Raw genomic sequence first — 26641 nt, forward strand, 5'->3', positions numbered from 1 at the left:
AGAAGCTTAAGTTTAGATGTTAGACTATGATCCAAGACACTAAGATAGCATTAATTTTATAAATGAGACTAGCAAGTTAGACATTATTTCTCAGAAATAATTCATTCTCCACACTGATTCAGGGCTACCTAACTGATGAGAAATAATTAACACCTGATGGTCTATTATCAAATCTTTATAACATCACTCAGAAATAGTATTTTCATGACTGAAGTCTTGGTGACTATCTCAGGTTAAGATCCCCACAAAGCCAGCTGAAGTGAGGATTAACATGCAGAAAGTTCGTTAAAAGCCTTTGGAATTAACACCATGAAATGGAAGGAAAGGAAGCAGGAACAGGCAAAGGGAGAACTCCACCTCTGCGCAGTTAACAAAGGCTTCAGTCAAACTCATGGGAGTTTCTGGAGCTGGGATGCTGAGAGGCCTGACCTTTAGTGAATTAGGGGAGGGTGTTCCTTGTTCTGCAAAGGAGGAATAGCCTTAGGGGAGGCCAGGGAGGCAAATCCTGTTGAGGCTGTTTGATGGCAGCACTCCCAGCAGCTGGGGTATTAAGTCCATTCCTGAGTGGGGTCTGGTTGGAGAATCACAGCCTCCACTGAAGAGACTCATATGGAGTTCTGAAAAAGGAGAGTTAGAAATGAAAGATGACTTTTTTCTTCACTAACTCCAGAGGTCAGTTAGGTGAAGATGGATGACCAACTGACCAACATACTGGTAACTGAGACAATTATTCCCTGAGTGGAGAGTGAAGTCTAACAGTCCTTTACCTAATTTGTTTCCATAAACTGAGCATATTATATTGAATGACCTTTAGCATACAGTTTCCTTTTATAACACCATCTTTCATCAACTTAAAACTGATCTTTTCCTACTTCTGGTTCTTCTGTCTACCAATCTAGCTGCCATTTCCGTCCTTGACACAATGATTGGATTTGACATTTGGCCTTATTTTCCAAGCAACAAATACCAGCTCCCCTTTCACTTTTCAAATAGCATCGGGGGGAAAAAGCAGTTTGTAAAATTGCTAAGGTGTGGATTAAGGCACTACACATAGAGAAACACATAATTACAAATGACCACTTCCTCCTACCAGTAATGAGGTAACAGATTCTATCATAGAGATTAAATCAAGCTAGATATATAATTTTTGGAATATAAAAAATATAGCATTAACAATATATCTGTATGACAGAGTACATTTCTAGAAAGAAGAGCAATTATATTAAACAATGTACTGTCTTAAACACTTCAATGATTTTCAGTATTTGTCCATTTTGTAGGTAACATTTAATTTCATTATGTAAAAGTATCTTTGGAATTACCAAGTAAGAACAGGTATCATATAATTACTCAACAAATATTTGAATGCTGATTATGAGCCAGGCACTGGGGACAAAGAAGTAAACAAAACAAAGACTTTGTACTAATGAAGTTATACTCTTATATTCTAGTGGTATCAGGTAAAAAATAAAAACAAATGATTATAAATAATACTAACTAAATAAGTAAGTAATTGCATCAATTATGAGACAGTTACACAAATTTTGAAAATCAAAACAGGACTATATGTATGGAAGTTACTGTTTTAGTTTGGATAACCTGGAAATATCCTTTTGTGGGATGATTCCTAAAATGAATGTCAAGCAGGCATCAGCCCCTGCGTGGTCAGAGAGAGAGCATTCCAGGCATAGAGCTTAATGAACAGGGACCTGAGTGAAAAACACTAAAGTGGGAAAACAAAGCAAGAGCCAGATCATTAAGGGCTTTGTAAACCAGGTTAGGTAGGAGAAAAGGAAAAATAACAGTGTGGCAGGTAAAAGAGAATAAAAGAGTAAATAAGTACTCACAGATGAAAGTGGGGAAAGAGAAAGGAAAACAAGACAGAAAAACTTTTGAACAATAAAATGCCATTGATATTAAAAACATAAAACCTTGATAAACAAATAAACCTTTAATGTAACAGAATGAAAAACAAAAGACAATCAACAGAATTCTGAGGGGGAACTAAGGTGGACTCACCTGGGGTACTCGTCAGTCCTCTTGACTGGGACATTCTCAAGAGAGTGGCAGGACCACAGCACAGGCTTGGCTAGATGTCTGACAAAGAGAAAGCCAGAAATCAGCCAAAAACACTAATCTTAAATCAAGTTCCTATAAGATTGTGATTAAAATGGAGTTGTTTCTGGGAGGTTATAGTACAGAAACTTGGTTGGGGCCAAACTCTGATTACAGTCTCAAAAAGAAGAGACAGACAGGAGGAGCATGAAAGTGGTGGGGTCTCAAACTGACAAGAGCAAAGGGCAGAAATAAGTACTATAAAGTTTCAATAGAAAAAAAAAATTTCAGGCCAGGGGACAAAGAAAGTGATTTTCAGGGAAGGCAAGGCTTGATCATTCTCAGACCAGAATGGGTCGTATTTGAAAGGATGTGCCTCTCATCAAGTGTTCTGGAGGCCACTCTAAGGGAACCACAGGCAGTTGCTAGTTTGTAGCCCAAGCTTAGTGTTGTGGGCTGGCCTCTCTCAACTACTCTGAAATTCATGGACTCTTTTGTGAAAAGAATAGGTATTCATTGTTTTATTTTTCTTAATACCTCTATTCCTGAAAAAATTGCTCCTGAAATGATATTTTATAGTCATAATTCACATTTACATATAAGTCTTAAATATCATAAAATTAGACTCATACAATCAAGCTGGAGCCATTAGGCTAGGATATATTGTCATAGTGGACATGTAATGATTAATATTAAGTAATGTACACTACTTAACGGAGAGGGGCATTTTAGCAGAGTTTTGTAAAAGTTAAAAGTAAACACCCTTATGTGCCAAAGGATATTTTACTGAGAGCTTGCTTGTTCTCTTTATTTACTGCACAAGTTACTAATAAAGTAATTGTTAAAGATACAAAACCTATTGCCTTCATTGAGTTCAGATTCAGTTTTCAACTCAGGCAGCTTATAAAAACACTCATTTTTAGCATTTATTATTTTTATCTGTTAATTATCTTTGAAGTTGTGCTATGTCTCTCTCCCCTGTGGTTAGGCAGCTTGGTGCTTTAGAAAAATTACTTGATTAAGATTTAAAAGACCTGAATACTAACCAAAATTCTGGTACCTTTTTAATAGTTGGGGGGAAAACAGGAATTCCATGAACCCAGAGATTACATCTGTCCTATTAACATTAAGTTCTCAATGCTTAGCAAAGTTGCGGACTACAGCAACTGCATAATAATTATTAGTTATATGAATGAATGAATGAATGAATGAAGTCCCTGAGCCTTCTGTACCTCAGCTTTCTCACTGAAAAGTAGAAGATTATACATATATATATACACACACATACACATATGTATATATATTCTTATGCCTACCTTAATATGTAATTAAAAGTTCCTGAAAAATTAAAACTCATATGTAAGAAAATTATTTTATTATAAGCAATACTAAAATTCAAATTTAATTTTTGATTCACAGAATATTGGTCTACTTCACAATGGTTCTCTGTAAGCCTCTTATTTGATTTTTCAGGCTAATTGAAGGGGAAAAAACACACAGAGATAACATTTTGAAAGGACTAACTTATAAGCCATTGTTGTTTCTTCATAATTTATGTTATTGCAACAGAGCAAAGATCCGGATAACTTTAATAGTACATAATCCAACAGTCATTTGTACTTGGCATTGATGTATGTTTTTGTACTTTTAGTTGAATGAAGGGTGTCTGATGTTCTGATAATTGAACTAAAACAAAATAATGAAGGTATGGTGACAATATCTGGTTCAGGATTTCCTCATCTTCCGGTTCTTCAATTTAAGGTTTCCACACATTAATCCACACAGACTGACATTGCTCTGGATCTGTATCACCTTTTTCTCCCCGGAATGGTGGAATTCATTTCTTTAATTTCCCAGTGGGAATACCTACTGGGTGACTGACATAGGATAGCAAAATTAGTAAGTTCAACATAGCCGAATGGGAGAAATACATAGATAATACCAAACCGGGATGTAAGATTGCTACTTCTTCTCCTACCCAGAGACCACATTGCCTCCAATGACACAGGGAGTTAGAAGCTACCTGTCTGGTAGGAAAGCATAGCCTGATCTTTACCACATTAACTTGTAAAAAGCAGTTTCAACTGTTTTTCTTTAAAATATTCACATAATGGGGGGAAATGAGAGAAATTTTTTTCCAACCACCTTCAGATTTGAGGAATACATATCTAGATGAAACTATTCATCATCAGGATAATTTCTACAGTGATTATATATTTTGACTCCATAATATAATTCCCAAATTTTTCTGTGCTTCCCGTTGACAACTTTCTGGCTCAGAGTGAGGTTAGATGCCTAAGACCCTGCACCATGCAACAGAAAATCTCAGAAGACTGAGAGTTTATGGTGTACTGAATTTAATTTGACAATACTCAGAATAGACCAAGCTCATCAATTGTAAATATGTGTCATTAGGCAATACAGCACCATCTACCCTGTCTACCCACTCAACCAATATGCTAGATTTTCCAGACAATGATGGGTTACATTAACCTCCCAGCTTGAGTTCAATCTGCCCTCAATAACGATTTACAAAGATAACATTCATGAATTTTGAGAAACTTCCTTTCTAACAATATACAATCCTAGTAGTAGCTTTTCTTCTTTAGTAAAGAAAAGGATTTTGTTATTTTAATTAATAGTTGTCCCTCCAGGTTTTTAGGCTAAATAACAAATGTCCTCATTTTAGTACTAAAGAGCTGTGCAAGTTTTAACAGGTGTATCATCCTGCTAAGGAAAACAAATCTATTTAAAGGTAATAACTTGTTTTCCTGCATGATAACACTACCATTAGTTGTTTAAGATTATATTAGTTAAAGAATTCTTCCACAATAGAAATTACTTGATAACACATTATCACAACACTCATTATCCTGGACTATCAGAATGGACTCAATATTAACACAAAGAAAAATAAGACAAATAGTCACAAAGTTCAATTGGTAAAGAAAATTGAAATATCAATGATGTACAGATAATAACACTTAACTGTATTTTGAATATTAATATCATATTTAGTGAAAAAGATTTTTCAAAGTGTAAAACACTCACCACTATTTTTAAAAATACAAAAGCCATCATGTTTCTATTTATAAAATTATTTATACCAAGGAACACACCATATGGAGACATACATGTCATAGACACAAAGATTTGGCTATTTTTTGAGGATTTATTCCACAGGTAGAAAGAGATTTACTGATTTTTTAAGGTTGAATTTAAATGAAATTAGTTCATATTTACTTAGTCCAGCATTGAAGAACCAAAAAATCTTGACTGCCCCTAACTAGGTTTTGAATTTTTGTCTTTTATACCTATGCCTTATGTCTAATAATTCTATATTTTACTATTAAAATAAAATAATCATCCATTAATTTTTTACCTTAATAAAGGCTTTTAAAAAGTCATTCTATTAGGGTATCCATTTTATAGATGATTAAAAAAAAGAAGGGGCAGAATGAAATTATTCCAGAAGATTTAGTCATAACCAAAGCAGAAACCAGTAATGATCACAGGGAAACATCTCCCAGGGGATAATTTAATGACATTACTAGAAGTGTGGGAATCCATATACCACCTAGATGATTAGGAAAGGGGTTATTAGCTAAGCCATTGTCTGAGACCCACTGAATCATGGGTCCTTTGGAAAAATAATTGGTTCTTTTTTTCTAAAGATGGGTTCTAAAATATAAGAGATGTTCCAAGAAGCAGAACTGAAAGATAAAAAGAACACAGACCTTGCATGGGCCTAGATATCTCTTCATAGGCAAAGGAGTGAGGTAAGATATCAAACTTTTTCTTTCATAATATTAATAACTGAAATCAGCCAACCCTACAGGATAGCCTACCAAGGTCACCCTAATCAGCTGTGTAGGACAGTGATTTGAAGTAGGGTAAGGTTTTCACATCTAAAGGACAAGATGTAATATACTTCCATAGGTTGCACTATAAATCAATACTGCAGTTCAATTTCATAAACTTATTAGAATTAGAAAAATATTGACTCAGTTTCTTAATTTTAATATATACTTAATGTTATTAGACTTTTCAATGAAAATTATTTGGTGTTAAACTGCTATTGTCAGATCTTTATTGTAGTGCTTGTACTACTATATTAAATACACATTAAAATTGTTTTCATAATAAGGACCCAGTCATGGGCACTCCCAGGGTCAGAAGGACTCAATCCTTTCAGTGTAGAGCAGCACAAAACATGGCCATCTTATTTGTAACTCAATCAGCTACATCATATGCCACTGATTGACTCATTTGATCAAGTTAAAAGGATGAGCAAACAATTTTGGTTTGTCTCTCTACTCAGAAAAAAGAATAATTCCTATCGTATTTTAAACTCTAATGTATAAGCAAATACTATAAATTTTATCTAACTGCTCTCCTGATTGAATAATACCAACAAATTATTTTCATGATTTTTATATAGTCTTTTTAAAGCTAAATTTCACAATTACTTTTCCTAGATATTTTATCTGAAAATGAAAACAATAATTCTTTTGGGGCTACTGGGAGCCACAATGTCAGCTCCGGTAAGTGATTCCATAATACAACCATTACCAGTGTGTAGAACCTTTAACAAATCATTTTTTACCCTTTTTTTACCTTTTTTTTTAGCTTATCCCACAGCGAATTTTGTCTGCAAGCAACAGCAATGAGGTTAGTACTCAAAAGAATCTCCTCCTTTTTGTTTGTTGTTTTTTTTAAGACAGTAAGGTAGAGATAAAAGCCAAAAATTCAAAGCCTAGTTAGGGGCAATAAAGATTCTTTGGTTCTTCAGTGCTCTTACATCTAAATGCATTTCCAACATTCATGTTTCTTTTATATACCAGGTTATTTCTAGAATACTATTTTACCTTGTTTGATTGTAAATTTTTGAAAAGCAATGAAAATATCTTGCATATTGTTTTGTTTTAATAGCACCTAATACAGGTATATACAGGTATTTAAGAGCATGAAATGACTAACTAAACCAGGAATGGGTTTAAGTTATACAATCTCATACACAGAGAGGGAGAGGTAGTTAAATCCCAGCCTCTAATCACTGCAATTTAGTATAAGCTTAGTGAGAAAACATCTCATTCCTAACAGGAAACTAAGATTAGTCAGCTCTGACTTATGCTATATTTGTAATAAATATGGTTCTTAATAATCATACCATATAGTAACCTTGTTTTTATATTATTTTTCCTTTTCTAGTTACTTCTGAATCTTAATAATGCTCAACTTCAGGCACTACAGCTTCAGGTACCTCTACCTTAATAATTAACAATATTTTTCTACTGTTTATTTCTTATTATGCCACTTTTATAAAAACAAATTGTTTTCTGATTCCATTTCTGAAATTTTAGTTTTTAAAGTTATGAATTTGTCCCATATATTTTAATGACCATATGTTTGAACACTAAAGTAAAAACTATAATCTTATTAGCATTTACTTGTTAAGAATCTAATTAGCATTTATTTATTAAGAATCTCTCTCTGCTGCAATCCAGACAGATACTCACAACTACAAGATAGTTAACTATTTTACATAAAATCATACTTAGCTAACTGGTTTTAAAAAAAAAAAGCTTTGAATCCAGTTTGGCAACTGCAGAAACTATACTCTTTATTGACCTCATTCTGCCCCATATTTCTCATGGTCATTGGGAATTTAGTATTCTTCATGCCATTTGCACACCTCACAATGTGTCAAGATGTTATCTTTTTTTCACAGAAATCATTTACTTGCTCAGGACTGATTTCAATGGTTTCTGAAATGAAAGAGGAAAACTTTCTATTTTTTAATTGTTTGATTTAATTTTATTATTTTTAAACATTTTTATTGTTGTTCATGTACAGTTTTCTGACTTTTCCCCCCACCCATTCCCCCCACCCCAACCCTCCCCACCTCCCTCCCCAGTTTCCACCACCCCTTGTTATTGTTCATGTGTCCTTTATAATTGTTCCTGCAAACCCTTCCCCTTTTCCCCTATAATCCCCTTCCCTCTCCCCTCTGTCAGCCTGTGATCTCACCTTTAACAGGAATCTTTCTTTCTTTTATGTTCTTCCAGAGCCCATTTAATTCATGGATTCCTCCTTTCTCTGGGATTCTACAACAGCAGGCTCAAATTCCGGGGCTTGCCCCATTCTCTTTATCAACTCTAGACCAGTTTGCTAGACTGCTCCCAAATCAGATAACTTTCCCAAGACAGGCCAGTTTTCCCCAGGGAAACCAAGTGGGACAACTGGACCCCTCACAGTCTCAAACACCAGTGCAGACCCAACAGGGCCCTAACCACGTAAGTTGCGCCTCTTCCATCTTATTCTGAGGAGAGATGATATGTGTTGAATCTGAAAATGAATACAAATCAGCTTTAAAATAAGACAGGAGTTATTAAGCAAGAATTCTTCTTCATAATATGTTTCTACAATTGCTGCAAGTACCTTATCTTTTCTGATTTACAACATTAAAAATACCACTTAATCCAGCTATTGTAGGATCATAGCCGCAAATCAAAAGTATTAAAACATGTTTTGGAAAATACAATTTGCATTAATGATAGTGCATGTAATAGATGACCTTTTGTTGTCATAGAAGTCTGCTAATATATAAATTTATATGACTAGCTTTAAGAAAAACAGCTCTGGAAATTTAAATTAAAAAGTCAAGTAAAACTTTTTTATGATTCTTTTTTTAGCAGGCAATGCCTTATGTGTTCTCCTTTAAAATGCCTCAAGAGCAAGCACAGGTAAATAAATAGGATATCGTCATTCCTATAGAGAGAGGGCTACTAACACTTGCCATTGAATGAATGCTTTCTTTTATATTTGTAGCTCTGACTCCTGTAGCAGGGCTGTAAAAACCCATTGGCATCACTGTTTGGATACTGCTATTGCTAGGCTCACATCAGTTTGTTAAAGGCAGGTTCACTTAATAACTCCTGAAGAAAGACCAGCTAGGGAGAGTCCACAGGATTCCTGAGTTCCTAGGACATTACCATGTTGGGAATAAAGGAGCTTACTAAGCCTTAGGTTATGTCCTCTCTGCATCTAAAGTGCTGGCATTTTGGCATAATTCAAAAGAAATACCATGGGCAGATTTTGCCCAACTCTAAATTTTTTTTCAGAGTGAGATGCATTATATTGATAAAATATGATATGATATGCTTTGAGATAAGAAACCTTGGCCACATTATCTAATGGTTATCAAGTTCCGGTCAAAACGTTTCCAGGTTCTGGTATATTTTAAATTTAACTCCATGTTACAGTCAAATGATTGATATTTCTTAAAAATATGAATACAAACTAGTAGAATCATTAGAATAATATAGAAAACCCTCTCAAGATGAGGCTAATTAATTTTTTAATATCTTGGGTTCAAAGAAATTAGGATATAAGTAAATCCCATTATTCACCAGTAAAGTACTGAGCATTCACTACTCTGTTAGACTGACTCTACTGTAATCATAATAATGTAATTTTGTCCCACCCCAAAACAAAAGTTACTTCTAGACACTATCTCATTGTATGTCATAGCATTTAGATAGTTAGATATGTGGCATGTGGAATTACTTCATCTTAAAGATCAGAAAAATAAGTCTTAACGAGATTAAATTTTCTATTGTAATGGAAGTAAATAGCTGAGTTGAAATAGAATTCTTCCACCTTTTTTAACCACTGGCTCCACCCTGGCTTTGCATTAGATTCTTTGAGGGTTATTTTGAAAATTACAAATGCTTGGACTCTGCCCATATCTTATGAATCAAACCCCCCTGAGTAGTTCCCAAATATGATTTTCTGCTAAAATGCTCAATAGGTGATTTTGATTCTTAGCCAGGATTAAGGATCATTGCACAAAATATATTTTTCAAACCACAGCTTTTCTTTAACTCTTATATCTAATCTACTCTAATTATGTAAGGAAAGAAAACAGCATACAAAACTCTGTGTCTGCACTATGAGCCTGATTTTTATACACATATGCTTGTTTAGACATAATTGGAAGCAATACATGATGATGTGGATGGTAAAGTTGCAAGTGATTTTATTTGCTCCTTGTCTTTAGATTCTCAGAATATTCTAAAATGCATATAGATTGTTTTAATAAAATGTCAGCTACTAAAAGCAATATATTCTTGATACTATACTCATTATGGTAGAAGGACTCATACCATGTCCTGAAGAATGATTCTCAAAAAGTGTAATGGAAATGGTACATAGGCAATTCTCTTCTTAGATATTTGCAAGGTAATTTGTATATAAAGTCTAAATTTTGTGTATAAAGTCCAAAGCATCCTTTTTTAAAACCTGTTATTCAGTTGAGCACACTATTTCCTAAATGTGTTTGACCAACCAGTCTTGAAACAAAGTCCATTCCAGTATCACATGCAATACAAGTTCTTTATAAAGTTTGAGAACAAATGTGTATGTGTTTTTTTGTTGTTGTTGCTCACAAAATTACTATATATATATATATCAGCTTTGAGCTAATATTGACTTTGGAAGATTGTTTTTTAAAATGCCTAGGCTGATTCAAAGGAAGCTCTTATCTGTGTTTCTGTTTACAAATAGATGTTTCAGTACTATCCGGTTTACATGCTCCTGCCCTGGGAACAGCCTCAGCAAACTGTCCCACAGCCGCCTCCACAAACGGGACAGCAGAAATTTGAGGAGCAGGTACTGCAAGTGTTTGATTTTAATCTGGCTAGATCCACCTGAGAAAAGAGAGGATAAGGTAAATTTTCAGAAAAAATGAATATCTGAGTTTATTTAGTGCAAAAACTCAGCAGCTTGCACTGATGGTCATAAAAGATTATAGTGCTTTCTCCTAATATATGACTACTTTGGAAATGTTCTAAGGCTGGGCTTTAAAAGAATGAATCAGTGACAGGACTTAACAAAATCAGATGTCAAAAGCTAAATTGTCTTAGAAATTGAAGTTTTCTAACTTTAAAAAACCTACCAGCATCCCTCTTATCATATATGTGTGATTACTGTTTAAAATACAAATAGCTACCATGATGAAAGTTACCTATGATCACCAGATCTTGAGATACAATTAGATAACCTTACATTACATTTTCTGAACCTGTAATATTTTTTTAGAATTCTAATGTAAATTCAGGTGGGTCATAATAAGTAGATTTATTTTACTTAAAATGGAAAAGATATAATAGTTTATCACCACTATAAAATTTGTCATCCAAATCAGAGAAAACTAAAAATTATGCTTTAAGTGACTAATAGTGGTAATTCCAATTGCCATCTTAAAGAGAAAGGAAGAGTTTTAACCTAGAAATTATATAATGTTAAAAAGATACTTAGTAATTTAACAAAAAATTTTACTGCCTAAAACATAAGAGCTTTGAAAAAACATTTAATATAATATAAAAAATATAATTTTATGTAATCATTTACCACAACATTATGACAAAAATTGTCAGAGCAAATCTAATACATTTTTTTCAAAAATCTTACAGATGCCATTCTATACTGAATTTGGAAATATTCCACAACAAGCAGAGCCTGTAAGTAAATGCATACACGTAAAAACAAAACTAACTTTTTTCCAGTTCTACTTTATTTTATTTTTATTTTTTTATTTTTTATTGTTGTTCAAGTACAATTGTCTCCATTCTCACCCCACCACGCCTTTCTGTCTCACCCTTGATCCTACCCCCTTTGGCTTTGTCCAGGTGTCCTTTATACAAGTTCCTTGATGGCCCTTCACCTATTATCCCTCTCCCTCCTCCTCTCTGATTACTTTCAGTTTGTTTTTTATTTCAGTGCTTCTGGTTGTATTTTGCTTGCTTGTTTGTTTTGTTGATTAGGTTCCACTGACAGGTGAGATCATATGGTATTTTTGAAACTACTTGCTTCAGAATATTAAATACATCAGTGCCCTTCAGCCAAAAACCACCAGGAACATATTTGTTCCTTAGTTGAACAAAGGTGTATTTATTTATCATTGAAACAAGGGAGGACACACACCATGGGGAACTGTAGGGTGTCTTAATAGGAAGGAATTATAGGATCTAGGGTTGTGTCAGGTGATTTGGGGGAGAATTCAAAGAGTGATAGTTCACTCTGGTCCTATAACTGAGTAACAACGATTCTTACATCAAAGGTACTAATGGAGCAAGGCAAGGTTGTGATTGGTAAAGATGCAAGTTACTCAGATTAGCCAGAATATGAGAATGCCTGAGGATGCCTGATATTTTCATGTCTCACACTGTGTTCTTGCATTAGACAGATTACAAAGTGATCTTGTTGTTGTCGTACTTCATTGTGTTCAGAGGCAAACCTGTCTAATGTGGATGCTCTGTAGGATTCTTAATGTTCAAGAGAACACTCAGGCCCTGTAGAGAGTGGCAGGCAAGAAGCTCCTGAGAACATAAGCAGAACCATTGTGTCAAGCCAGTTTCCCAGTGTCAGGAGCTGCTTTTCTGCTTCTCAAATCTAAATGATTATTTTTGTTTTTAAGAAACTAAGAATTTTGGAAGTGTTTAACTGCCTTGAATGCAAAACAACATATTGTAGAAGTTAATAATTCAGACTTTTGTAAACTTCCCAACTTTTCAGGTTATACCAGGAGGACAGCAGCAACTAGCCTTTGACACCTTCCTAGGCACAGCTCCTGAACCTGCTGTGATGGTGAGGTCCCAACCACGCTTCACTAGCAACTGACAACCTACAGGTTCCTGCACTGTTGTTCATGTTAATGAAAATCATTATTATCATTCCATCAACAATTATTACATCTTGGCCCTAGCTGGTGTCATTCAGGGGATTGAGTGCTGGCCTGAGCACCAAAGGGTCACCATTTTGATTCCCAGTCAGGACACATACCTGGGTTATAGGCCAGGTCTCCAGTAGGGGACATTTAAGAGGCAACCCAACATTGATGTTTCTTTCCCTCTCTTTCTCCCTCCCTTCCCCTCTCTAAAAATAAATAAATAAAATCTAAAGAAAACCCAATTATTATATCATGCCAGTCAAGATTCAATTTACTCAGCTCCTCAAATATTTATTGAGGGACTACCATGTGTCAGATACTCTCCTATGTACACTCATTTAAAATTAGGTATTAAAAGACATCCATATTAGCATAGTCTTTCTAACAGATATATTATATCTAGAAAATATTCAAGACAGTTACTTCTTAAATTAATTCTTTGCCCTACATCTCAGTCCTGTTGCTTTATATTCTCCCTGATTTTGGCCTTATACTTGAACCTGAAACCACTTTGTTTTCTTTCTCATTCTCTATAGCCAGAAGGAGGAGTGATACCATATTTACAAAAAGAAATAATAAATTTTAGGCATGCCAGTGGAGGAATTTTCACTCCTTCAACTTCACAAAAACCCAGCACAACAAATATTTTTGCTTCTGCTATAGATCCAACTAGTACCCCAGAGCTCATGGAAGAGAAGGTAATCAAATATTCACTTTATGTAAGACATTGTTGTCTAATAGAAAATATAAACATAAGGTTAGTGCTTAAGTTATAAGACTTAGTTATGAAAATGAATTGATACAGTAAAATATATGGTCTTGACTTTGAATGAGGAAGCCTATAATTGCTTACTAATAATTAATCAGAATATAGTTTAATTTTGATTTATAAGAACTTCTTATGAATGTCTTTCTTTCTCACTAGGCCAAGACTGGTAGCCTAAAGGAACCATAAGATGTTGTCCTAATTATGCAGAGGTTTTGGTAGGTATTTGCCAAGAGGCCTGCATTAAGTACCATGACATATCCTAAATTAAAAGAGGGGGAAAAAAATCAGAGAAAAAAATGAAGAGGTCTTAACAACAACAAAATAAGTTATATATTCCTACAAAGCTAATAATGGTTATGGGAATTTAACAATTTTTTAAACCTCAATAAGTTTTTGAGAACTATCTATGCCTTTACCATCAACTTGGTATAAACTCTGAAAACACAAATACTAAATATACTGGGTCCAAATAAAAGTCATTCTGCAGACACTACTGACAGAGTCAACTTTCCCAAATCAAAACTTTGCTTTGCAAGCTACAAGTTGTAATCATATCAGCCAACCTGTGATAGATTGGAATGAAATAGTTTCAGAGATTAAAAAATTACACAATCACCTGGAAATTTAAAATGTCATGGTTTTCATATTAAATATAACCCTAATTACCTGTTCTAATGTGCTTGGCTGGCTGTGAGGATAGTGAGTGTTTAATTGAAGGACAGGCTGGCATAGCACCAAGAAGTAAAAAATACATACTAAAAAGCAAACAATTTGTACTGAAGGGAAAACTAAGAGGCAAGTTGTTATTTTTTTAATCTCTTCCCTGCTGCCTATAAGTCTCTTCTGATTCTTCCTTCTGTTAAAATGAATATTCAGCATTCTTTGGATAAAAAAAATCTATAATAATACAACCAGAAATAAATAGTGTTAGCACTTTTTTAGAAAAGATTGTTTTAGTATGTAAGGTTTTATACAATGCAAGTTACAGTTATTTAATCAGAAATATTAAAGGAATTTCAGCATAGTGTGACCCTAACTCTACATGGCAGTAATGCCAGAAAATGTAAAGTTTTCCATTTTTAATCATTTTTTATTGTTATTCTATTACAGTTGTCCCAATTTTCCCCCTTGCCCTCCTCTTCCCATCCCACCCCCCACTCCCACAGTCAATTCCCACACTGTTGTTCATGTCCATGAATCCATTCATACATGTTCTTTGGGTAGTCCCCATACCCTTCTTTTATTAAACAATTCAGAAAATATCTAGGAAATTTTATACAGAACAGTCTAATGATACTAAAATGTTCTTCTATCTTATTTTTTAGGAAAGAAGACATGACAATGCCTCAAATATCATTTTAGGCTATTTGCTTCCTCACTGCTAATATCAGCTCTTTGATATATGCAAAACATCTTCGCTCTTCTCTGAATTTCTTTTTACTTATCATTTTGCACTCTTTAGAAAAGTCACAGAAAACTAATACAATTACTTAATAAATCATGTCTTTATAAAATTATATTTCTTTTCAAATATTCTGTCATTGCATAATCTGTAATGTAACAATTAGAGTAAAATTAATATCACTGAATAAACTACATAATGGCATTCATAAGAGGTGGTTCTGGTAAATGGTATACTTGATGAGAATAAAGATAAGCTGACATTGGAATTATGAGTGTGGTGATTGGGACTGACAAGCTGAAGTATGTACCTAATTTTAGCATATCTAATTTCTCCCAGGCCCATTCAGCTAGACTCCTTGCATGTAGTCTCCATTAAAATCAACATTATTTGGTGGCAGATATCATGAAGTACATGCTCCCAGTATGTCACAGCTACAGGGAGAGGGAGACTGTCCTCACCCAAAAGGATAAGTCCCCAAAAGGATGAATGATGCTTTGGAGAGGCAGTACCTGGTACATGATAGGGCACAGATTTTAGATTTCAATCTGGCTTTAAACCTTCAGCAAGTCACTTATACTGCCTGGGTCTCAGTTTTCTCAGGTGTAAAACAGAAATAACCATACCCACCATTTAGAAATTCTAAAAGGACTACATAAACTAACACTTATAAGAAACCTGACTCACAAAATACACAGAAAATGTTTTCCTCTTTTACTTATAACTATGAAAGTGCTTTTCGCTTATTTTCCCAGCTTTGAACCTTTACCTGAAATTCTGAGAAAACAGAAAAATTGACTTTCAATATACTTTACATATTTTATGTAGATATGTATTGATGTGTGTGAGTGTATGCACAAGAAAAGAAAAATGAATGAGCGAGTGAATCAATGAATATGTGTTAGGTGGTTTCAAACAAATTTGGTTCAGGTTCTAGGCTTTAAAGTTGATCACAATTCATAGAATCATACCTTTTCCAACAGTAGTGATGTTATAACTCTGGAATTTGCTACTTACTAGTGAAAGAGTAATCTACTAATCACTTGTTCTACCTTCATCTTATACTGGATCCTTTTACCCTAAATTGGTGAGTTGAATGAGTGTAATTCTGGGTAATTAACTAATAATATTGTATATGACACAGCAACTTAAACACCAACATATCTGATAAAACACAAGTGGGTCTTAGAAGATATGGGGATTATATAAGTACCATACTGTCATATACAACCATAAAATGAATAAGAACTACATAAAAATACAATGATAAATATTGAGAAGTTACTTCAAGAATACATCTTTTGTTAAAATGTTAAGTTTAACTCAGCATGGTAAATTTATTTACTCCAGGCAATATTAATAGGAACTTATGATTCTCTATAGTTTTAACAGATCTGATTCAATGACAACTTCAAAATAATTCCCTAATCTCTGTTCAAGATTCAATCTATTTCAGGAAGATGTTAAGTGTTAAGGTATTCTTCAGCAACAACTGTGTTTGAAAACCAGCATAATATAATTGCTACCAATGACCTATTCTATATTTTCAAATAAATGTAATAAAACAGCTTTAAAATTTTTTTAACCAAAGTTAAGAGCACAAGAGCATACAGTTTGTGAAAATCCACTAGAGTATATGCAAAGAATTAAGTTTTGTTTGTTAGTTTTAACCTTGGCATCCCAATCTTCACATCCCAGGCCAGTAAAAGAAAGATAAAGCTTTAAAAGAAGTTTATAGCAGCGTTATTTATAATAGCCAAGTACTGGAAACAGCCTAAATGCCCATCAGTAAATGAGTGGATCAAAAACCTGTGGTATATTTACACAATGGAATACTACACAACAGAAAGAAAGAGGAACTCCTACCTTTTGTGACAGCATGGGTGGAACTAGAGAATATTATGCTAAGTGAAAGGAGCTAGTCAGTGAAAGGCAAATACCATCTGATTTCACCTATAAAAGGAATCTAATGAACAAAATAAACTAATGAACAAAATAGAATGGGCATGGAAACATAGAACAGAGTAAAAGTGACCTGGAGTGGGGGATAATGGTACAGAGAAGGGAGGGAGGGGAATGATGGTGGAAAGAAGGAGAAGGGACTAGACAAAAAACATGTATGAATGACCCACAGACCTGGACAACATTGTGGAAATTGACTGTGAGAGCAGGAGGTGGGATGGGCAGAGGAGGGCAAAGGGAAAAAAATTAAGACAACTGTAATAGACTAACAACAAAAAATTATTTTTAAAAAAGTTTAATTTTGAACAGATATAACCAGAAAAATACTATGTGGAATGTAAAATAATTTCTCTGGAATCAGCTTTGCTTAGATTTAATAACTCACAATACAGGGTGGGCAAATGCAGGTTTATAGTTGTGATTACACAAAACAGAGAGTTTAGACTTCCAGCCAAGATGGAGGCATAGGTAGACACACTGTGCCTCCTCACACAACCAGAAGAAGGACAATAACAAATTTAAAAACAAAAAACAACCAGAACTGACAGAAAATCCAACTGTATGGAATTGCAACAACCAAGGAGTTAAAGAAGACATATTCATTCAGACCAGTACGAGGGGCAGAGATGGGTGGAGAGGACTCACAGTAAGGCGGGTGCTGGAGGACCGGGTGAGGTGGCAGATTGTGGACTGAGGGGTCCCCTATTTGGACACAGATAAACTGGGAGGAACAATTGGGGATCAAGACAGACCTCACAACCCAGGGCTCAAGCACCGGGAAATAAAGCTTCAAACTTCTGATTGAAAACACCTGTGAGGGTTAAGCCAGGAGAGAGAAACTCCCAGCCTCACAGGAAAGTTCGTTGGAGAGATCCACAGGGTGCTAGAACATACACAAGCCCACCCACCCAGGGACCAGCACCAGAAGGGCCCACTTTGCTTGTGGGTAACAGGAGAAGTGACTGAAATCTGGCAAAGAGCAGAGCAAGCACCATTGTTCCCTCTTTGACCCCTCCCCCACATACAGTGTCACAACACAGTGATGTGGGCTGCCCAGCCCTGGTGAACACCTAAGGCTCTGCCTCTCATATGTAATAGGCACACCAAGACAAAAAAAAAATGGCCCAAATGAAAGAACAGATCAAAGCTCCAGAAAAAATATAACTAAGCAACAAAGATATAGTCAATCTATCAGATGCACAGTTCAAAGCACTGGTGATCAGGATGCTCAGAGAATTGGTTGAATTTGATCACAGATTAGATGAAAAAATGAAGGCTATGCTAAGTAAAATGAAGGAAAATGTACAGGGAGCCAATAGTGATGGGAAGAAAACTGGGACTCAGGTCAATGGTGTGGACCAGAAGGAAGAAAGAAACAATCAAACAGAAAAGAATAAAGAAACAAGAATTCAAAAAAATGAGGAAAGACTTAGGAACCTCCAGGACATCTTTAAACATTCCAACATCTGAATTATAGGGGTGCTAGAAGGGGAAGGGGAAGAGCAACAAGTGGGAAAGTTATTTGAACAAATAATAAAGGAGAACTTCCCCAATTTGGCAAAGGAAATAGACTTTCAGGAAATCCAGGAAGCTCAGAGAGTCCCAAAGAAGTTGGACCCAAAGAAGCACACACCAAAGCACATCATAATTACATTACCCAAGATTAAAAATAGAGAATCCTAGAAGCAACAAGAAATAAGGAGGCAGTTACATACAAAGGAGTTCCCATAAGACTGTCGGCTGACTTCTCAAAAGAGACCTTGCAGGCAAGAAGGGGCTAGAAAGAAGTATTGAAATTCATGAAAGGCAAGGACCTACATCTGAGATTACTGTATCCAGCAAAGCTATAATTTAGAATGGAGGGGCAGATAAAGTGCTTTTCAGATAAAGTCAAGTTAAAGGAGTTCATCATCACCAAGCCCTTATTATATGAAATGTTAAAGGGACTTATCTAAGAAAAAGAAAATTAAAAATATGAACAGTGAAATGACAACAAACTCACAGTTTATTATTAACAACCAAACCTAAAACAAAAACAAAAACAAAAGCAAACTAAGCAAACAACTAGCACAGGAATAGAAGTACGGAAATGAAGATCACTTGGAAGGTTATCAGCAGGGGAGTGGGAGGGGGAGGGGGGGAAGTTACAGAGAATTAGTAGCATAAGTGGTGGGTAGAAGATAGACAGGGGGAGGTTGAGAATAGTATGTGAAATGTAGAAGCCAAAGAACGTATATAAGACCCATGGACATGAACTAAAGGCAGAGAATTACGGTGAGAGGGGGTGTGCAGGGTGGAGGGGATTAAAGGGGGAAAAATGGGACAACTGTAATAGCATAACCAATAAAATATATTTTAAAAACAGTTTATTGTATTATTATTTAATTATTGGTTATAATATTTTTATTATTATTAACCTCCTTTTGCCTACCCCTGTATAGCTTCAAATTTTTCCCTACCAATCTCCTCCATGGGGTGCTTCTTATCTAAATGGATTATAACAGCATTAGTTCAAGCCTGAAATAGAAAGTCCATGTACCTCTTCTCCAACATTATATCCATATACATTCTAATAGCATAGTCTAGTAGCACTTTTAAATGTGTAGACTTTGTGTGTAATCTAATGATGATGACATGTGCGTGTAGTTATTGCTGGAGGATCACACTGATCTTGTGGAGGCTTTTGTTTTTATTTACTCATATATTCATATATTTATTTCACTTTTGTCCTTAGTGCTATGGCAAAACTAACTCCTGTCAACATGGTCTTTACACCCGTGAGATTGCCTTCTGGCCTGTGGTGTTTATCAAGCTCCCCTAAGTTGGTGGAACTCTAATTCCTATTCAGTCTCCACAACAATACAAAGTTGTTAAAATCTGTATTCTGCTATTTCCACTTTTCAGATATTATTTCCCTCTGGATCCTTGATATTTTGTTTCGCATATGCATATTTCAGTGGTCAGCCAAGGATTTGGACAGAGTTTAGTCATACATTTTGAGGCTTCCAGCTCAGAGATTCCCTACATTAATTACCCAAACTCCCTCTTTTGATGTCTCAGAAACTATTACTCTTTTACTGAGGTTGAATTGGCCCTACACTGTGCAGCTAGGGAGTCCCTATTTTTAAAAAAGGTGATATGAATGTAGATTTCACCTTTATTACAGGAATCTAATTTCCTTTTAAGTTTCTTCCTGCTTTTGGTCACTCTCCAATGCCTTTCAAATGTTTGTTTGTTTGTTTGTTTCCATATTATGCCCAGAGCTTATAATTGTAATTAGCAAGGAGGTTAGTTCAATATAAACTTTTCTACCACTAACAGAAACTAGAGATCTATATTCTGGAGATTTTTCCTCATAAGTATCTTTTGAGTCTTTTTATATTTGTCTGCACTACCTCTCCTGAAGACCATGCTCATCTCCTATGAGGATTAACATATAACCACTTTCATATTTATTCCTCTTGAAAGAGTGTTACATCCCTGATTAAAACCATGTAACACCTTCCCATTGGTTTATATTTAATCTCCAAACTCCTTTAATTGGCTTAAAATGTCTATGTTACTTGCTCCTGCTGATACATTTTCCATAGACCTCTTGATCATTACATCCCAAACTAAACTCATTCATATTTCACAAAATATGCCGTGAGCTCCAGACACCTGAAATTTCACACTCTATTTCCTATGCCAGTAAAATTGTTCCTCCTCCTCTTCATTTGACTAATGTCATATAATTTCTTAGGTCTTTACTTTCTCATAGACCATTTTAGGTAGGCGTACCTGTCCTGTATTCCTACAGTAACTGTACTCCCTTAATCATTTCGCTTACAGATGCTATTGTTACTTCTGTTTATTGTCTAATAAGCTGTAAGCTCGAGGAAAGCATGGACAGCATCTTCTCTGATCAGTGCAACACAGTGACTTGCATAGTACTTTCTCTCTAATTAAAGCACAATAATGCTTAATATAATAAAATACGTAACATTAATGAGCAAAACCTACTTTGAATACTACCTGATTTTACCCATCAATAATTTCATGACTTAAACAGCAAGGGCCAACAGCTGAGCAGCTCTGTTTGCTAGTTCTCCCCAAATCATAAGATATATAATGCATTTTATGTAAAGTATTTGTCAGCTTCTAATAATAAGCATTTTGACAGTGTTCCCTTAAATAATGTAAAGGTAAAAGGGCATTTTCTATTTAAGTGGATCCTTTAGGATTTAGTGTAATTAGAATCTATTAAATACAGAAAGCTTCTTACATTTTGATAATTCAAAATATAAGAAGTGAACCATGAACATGGAGAAGGTTGGATGTGGACATGAAGGAGACGCATAGGTCAAGACCTTTGATTTTCACATGCTGCCATAGATAAAACATAATTTTTATGTAAATTGTTAAAGCTATGAGACAAACAGGGGGAATGTTGCTATTGTTATCTTAATGCTCAACTGGGTTGTTATAAAAGGTTTAGAAATTAATCCAAATTAAGGAGAGCAGTGTGATTCAGATCCTGGGTGTGTGACTCTGCAGGCCACTTTCTTAATCTCTCTCTGCCTAAGGAGCAGACGTCAGGGGAAACAGGGGAAAACGTCTGCTCAGGAGGAGCCACAGGGAGTGTCTACAAAGCTCTGTGTAACACAGACTGGGTAGTAGTTCTGTAAACCATGTTTTCTATCAGAATGGTAGGTTCTATTCAAATATTTTAGGAAAAAATGTGAAGTGCATAGGAGGGGGTCATTAAAATTTTAAGGTTTTGTATTTACCATCTTTAGTTGGAATTTGAGAAAAGGATGGATATACAAGGTCCAGCACAAATAACACCCCTTTTTATTACAAAATCATTAACTACAAAATCATAATCATGTAATTCTGTAACATAACACTATGACACTGAAACATATCATGTGATGTTTTAGATGAAATGTTCAACTGAAAATTATAAATTATTACACCCATATTATTACCCTACCAACCACACTCCAGCAGGTGTTACTCTGCCTGTATTTTGCAGAGGGAAAGGGGAGTTTTGCAATGGGCCACATAAGCTATTTGTAATATATATCAAATATGGCTAATTTCCATCAGTTAAGCCATATAAATCATTAAGCCTATCAAATCATTAATAGAATTTGGAATAACTGAAATTATAAAAAGTTATTATGTCCCACAAGTATGAAAAGAGTTAACAAACAGGGCTTCTCAGCTTTTGGCCGTAGGGTTTTAAGATATGGTATAACTGATAAAGGGCACCAGGAAATATCCAAAGAAGTTTTTGAGGACCATATTTTTTTTAACTCAAGAAGTATTTATTAACCACATACTGGGTGCCATTGTGAGCCAGGCCCATTCCAGGGAACACTATAGTGGGTGTGCAGCTGTCTGCCCTTAACTCTGGCACCCAGTTCTTTGCAGGGATCCACAGTCACCACAGTCACTTCTGGTGAAATGTATAACATTTGTACAGGCTTTGAAGGAAATGAGGGTATTTGTACCCACTGTCTTAGAGGGACGATGTCAAAAACTTTTTAAAGTCAAAATTCCTCTTTAGTATTAACATGTCTGCAAATCTATTACAGTTTAGATCATATCTCCTGGTTTTCAATTCACGCACAAAAAAAGTGAGAATGCCTAAAGAACGAGGTTCTATTGAATTTCTACAAACTTTGTCAGCCACAAAATATGGAACAAGATATTTCTGCTCTCTTATTGACGCCAGAATCAGTTAATCCACTGCTAAGACTTCCCATATGTGGCTTAAAATGAGCGCTTCCCTACCACCAATTCTAATCCTTTTGTGAGAATAGGCCTGTGGGCCTTTTTCCACCCCTCACCCCACTAATTGCTAAACTTATTCTTGTAGGTAGTCTAATCCCAGTTTACAACCCAGTCTGAGAGTCATAACTGAAAGGGTACAGAGAGGTCATCTAACAAAATCCATTGACTGCACAAAAATCCCCCCAGCTATACCTCAGCCTTGGGCCACTCAACCTTCCCGGAATATCTGCAGAGATAGATGTTTTTAACTTTTAAAAAGCTTTTCCTTACAGATTAGTTTTAATGTCTTGCTATACTAATTTTCACTACTGCTATCTGCATCCCCAAATATGAACTCAAGTCCTCTTTCACACGATAGCCTGTCCAGCTTTTGAAAACCACTCACAACCTCTTTGTGAGCAAAACATCTGGGTTGCTCCTCCTTGGCTGACCCTTGAGCTTTGAAAGACAACGACGTGCTCAAAACTTCACAGAGGTGATTTTTGTTTATTAGATTCTGGCTGCATTAATTAAGATCAACAGAGGAAAGTAACAATAATTGAATTCACCCAGAATTACACCTATGAGCTAGTTCTTGGCTCTTTGAATGGAGGGTAAAGTTAAATCAGTAACCTGAAAGAATGATCTCTGCTTTTCTGATACTGCTTGGTTTCAAAAATCTTTTATGTATATTCAGATTTAACTAACATATTAAGTAAACTCCTATTCAGTTCCAATAGCTATATCAGGTATGGTCATATACCTTTATATTAGCTAAGGAACCTAATTATTTGAGGAACCCTAAGGATATATGGCAAAAAGAGGACTGATGTACTCAAAACTTCTTTGATGCTGATAAAACCATCATTTATGAAGTCAGACACCATGATAAGTGTTTTTATACATTTCATTTCATTTAATTCCCAATTTCAGAGATAATTATCTTCACTTTAAAGATAAGAAAACTGAGACTCAGAGAGTCTGACTTGCTTTCTTACAGCTAATAAAGATCTACAAATGTAAATACACACCTGTCAGATCTAGAGCTCTTCCTTTCATTTAACTTAGGGGTATCCATGGCTGACATCTTCATTATTCCTGTTGCCTCATAATAAGGAGACCTTCAATAACAGGGTAACCATTTACGCAACCTGCTAACTTAATCAGGACTATCTGTGGGCCAACACAAATGGAAACCAAAGAATAGGAAAGCAAAACATTTTTTTTCAAAAAACATATTGTATGCTCTTGCTTATATGTTAAATCTAAAAAACAAGAACAAATTCATTGCCCTGGCCTGTGTGGCTCAGTTGGTTTCAATATCATCCCATAACCAAAGGGTTGAGGGTTCAATTCCCAGTCAAGGAACATGCCTGGGTTGTGGGTTTGGTCCCTGGTTATGGTGTGCCAGAGGCAACTGATCACTGCTTCTATCCCTCTCTCTCCCCCTCTGTTCCCTCTTTCTCTAAAATCAATGAGCATATCCTCAGGTGAGAATTAAAAAATCAAAAATCAAAAAATCAAACTCATAGAAATGGAGAGTAGATTGGTTGTTGCCAGGGGCTGGGGAGTGGGGGAAATGGATGATGGTGATGGAAGGGTACAAATTTTCAGTGATAAAATGAGTAAGTTCAGGGTACCTACTGTACAGCACTGTGACTAGTGTTAACAATATTATATTGTATACTTGAAAGTTACTGAAAGTTAGGTCTTACATTCTTAACACATATACACAAAAAGGTAATTACGTGAGGTGATGGATGTGTTAACCAACCTCGCTATGCTAATCATTTCACAACATATACTTATAACAAACCATTGCATTGTACACTTAAACTACCCAATGGTATATGTCAAATAAATCTCAATAAAGCTGGAAAAATCTTATGCATTTAAAAAGTGTAATATATAAAACTATTATGTATTTTAAAAACCCTCTTTCTGTTGTATGTGTATGTATACTCAGTTACAACATGAGTTGCACTTTAAAAGGCTTGAAAGTCACTTTAGAAGATAATGAGAAAAATGGAGAGAAAATATCAAAGACAGGGAGCCTAATTACGAAGCTATTCTTACAGTTCAAAAGAGAATGAGGAATAAATGAAGGAAATAACAATAAGGATGCAAGACACTGATTCTAGGAATATGCAGGAAGGCAAACTTAATAAGCATTAGATGCCAAAGGGAAGAGGCAAAGAAAGTGTAGGGTGAGCTTCAGATTTCTAAGTAGGACGAATAAGTGATTGACAACCATCCTCTGAAGGATTAAATAAAAGTAAGGAGGAGCTTTGGAGTGAAAAATAAAAAGTTCAATGTTCAGTCGTACTTATCAGAGATCTAAATGGAATATGCAGTTGGATAAAGATGTCAAACTAAAAACTTCAAGCTGAAGACATAGGTTAGGAAGGTACATGTAGATGTTATTATTCAGGCCAAGTAAACTAAAAAGATAAGAGGTTATGTACAATGAATTGAGGAAAAAGAATCAGCAAAGACTTAAGGTAGCTATCAGAAAATTTGAAAAAGAACAAGAGAGAGTGCTTTTAAGAAGCCTTTTAAGAAGCCAAAAGCTAAAAGAAAAATAAGCTTCCAGATGGGAGCAGACACCACTAATAAATGCCAAGAAATATCAATAACATGAAGACAGAAAAGCATTTATGGTTTTTCCAATTAAGAGGTAATTGGCAGCTTTTAGAACAATTGCAGGAGTGGAAGACAGGCTAGGTGGCAGCTCTTAATATAATTTCAGATAAGTAAAAGAAATTGAAACACAGGTTGTCAGATAAGGAAGTGAAGAGTATGTTATGCACACACACAAATACATATTCACACACACTTATTTTCCCTAGTCCTGGGGAAATCTACTCTTAGATTGGTCAAAATGAAAACTGATACAACATGATACTAAATTTAATAATTAAGTTTCTAATCAAAGCAGTTTTCTTTACATCGATGAAATAAGATTGAATTTTCAGTTACAGATAAAGAAAATTTAATGTTTCTCCTGCTTTGCACTGATTTTTCTAAACTGCTACAGTGCCAATATAAAAGACTAATGGATAATGTGGGTTTTAGAATGAAATCGTAGGTGCTCGATACCATATCTGCCAGAGTACTAGCTATGATGCCTTAGGCCTGTTGTGAGCATTCTCTACTTCTCAGTCCTTTAATCTGTAAAATGGGGCGATGTTGATAATAGCACTTTACTCTCAGGGTTGATTGTTTTAAGGATTAAATAATGCAATACATACAAAGTGTTTAGGTTTGCTCTTAAGCAAGTCAAGTCCTCAAGAAATGTAACTTGTTATTATTTTTCTGAGATATCTTGATAAAGGAAAAAGGAAAAGAAGGGACATTGATACATTACTACTATTTGGATCATATGAACTCTGCTGAAATAGAAATTGACCTCAAGGATTCAATATTCTTGAGAGCTCTCAAATAAATAGTAAAAATCCCAAGTTTTATGACTTGACTATAGCACAAACAGTATACACACATATATAAGGTGATTCTTGAATTTTTTGAGGTCTGTAGGCTTTAGTCCTACAGTTGATGGTTATACCCTTTCTGTTAACTAAAGCTTTGATTGAAAAAGAGTATAACATTTTATAAGGTAATCACAATGCTTTTATGCTCCAAAACTATGGTCTATTGCTGTTAGAAGCTCTAACCCTGCTTGCTAAAACCTAAGAACTGAAAGCAAAATCATGCAAAGAGTTTTCATCCCATCTTTAACATTTTTGAAGATTCTTTGTCTTCTTAAAATTACACTACCAAAAAAAAGTTTTCTAATAAATTATGATAAAAACAGGATACTTAGAAAATAAATTTTAATTGGGGAAATTAAAGAAAAAATTTAAATAAGAACAGGAACATCATTAGGTGAAATGATAAGGTTTGCATATACAAGGTACACAAAATTTCACAAGAAACCACAAATAGATATAGTCGGTAGTCA

General features: G+C 34.9%; 1 protein-coding gene across 1 annotated transcript; it reads left to right on the forward strand.

Moving 5' to 3' along the window:
- Window positions 1-6548: 6548 nt before the first annotated feature.
- On the forward strand, window positions 6549-13742 carry ODAM (odontogenic, ameloblast associated). Its single transcript, XM_045858256.1, has 10 exons — window positions 6549-6599; window positions 6685-6726; window positions 7267-7314; window positions 8124-8351; window positions 8754-8801; window positions 10624-10728; window positions 11532-11579; window positions 12634-12705; window positions 13324-13485; window positions 13713-13742. Exons 1-10 carry the CDS (start codon window positions 6549-6551, stop codon window positions 13740-13742), a joined length of 834 nt encoding a protein of 277 aa, XP_045714212.1.
- The last annotated feature ends 12899 nt before the right edge of the window (window positions 13743-26641 follow it).

The sequence above is a fragment of the Phyllostomus hastatus genome, unplaced genomic scaffold (assembly GCF_019186645.2).
Source record: "Phyllostomus hastatus isolate PE091 unplaced genomic scaffold, TTU_PhHast_1.1 phas_scaffold_1674, whole genome shotgun sequence".
NCBI lineage: Eukaryota > Metazoa > Chordata > Mammalia > Chiroptera > Phyllostomidae > Phyllostomus > Phyllostomus hastatus.

Coding starts and splice junctions, on each gene's coding strand:
- ODAM (XM_045858256.1), top strand. CDS start 6,549: ATGAAAACAATAATTCTTTTGGGGCTACTGGGAGCCACAATGTCAGCT. Junction 6,727..7,266: donor CTGCAAGCAACAGCAATGAG/GTTAGTACTCAA, acceptor TTCCTTTTCTAG/TTACTTCTGAATCTTAATAA. Junction 8,352..8,753: donor CCCAACAGGGCCCTAACCAC/GTAAGTTGCGCC, acceptor TTTTTTTAGCAG/GCAATGCCTTATGTGTTCTC.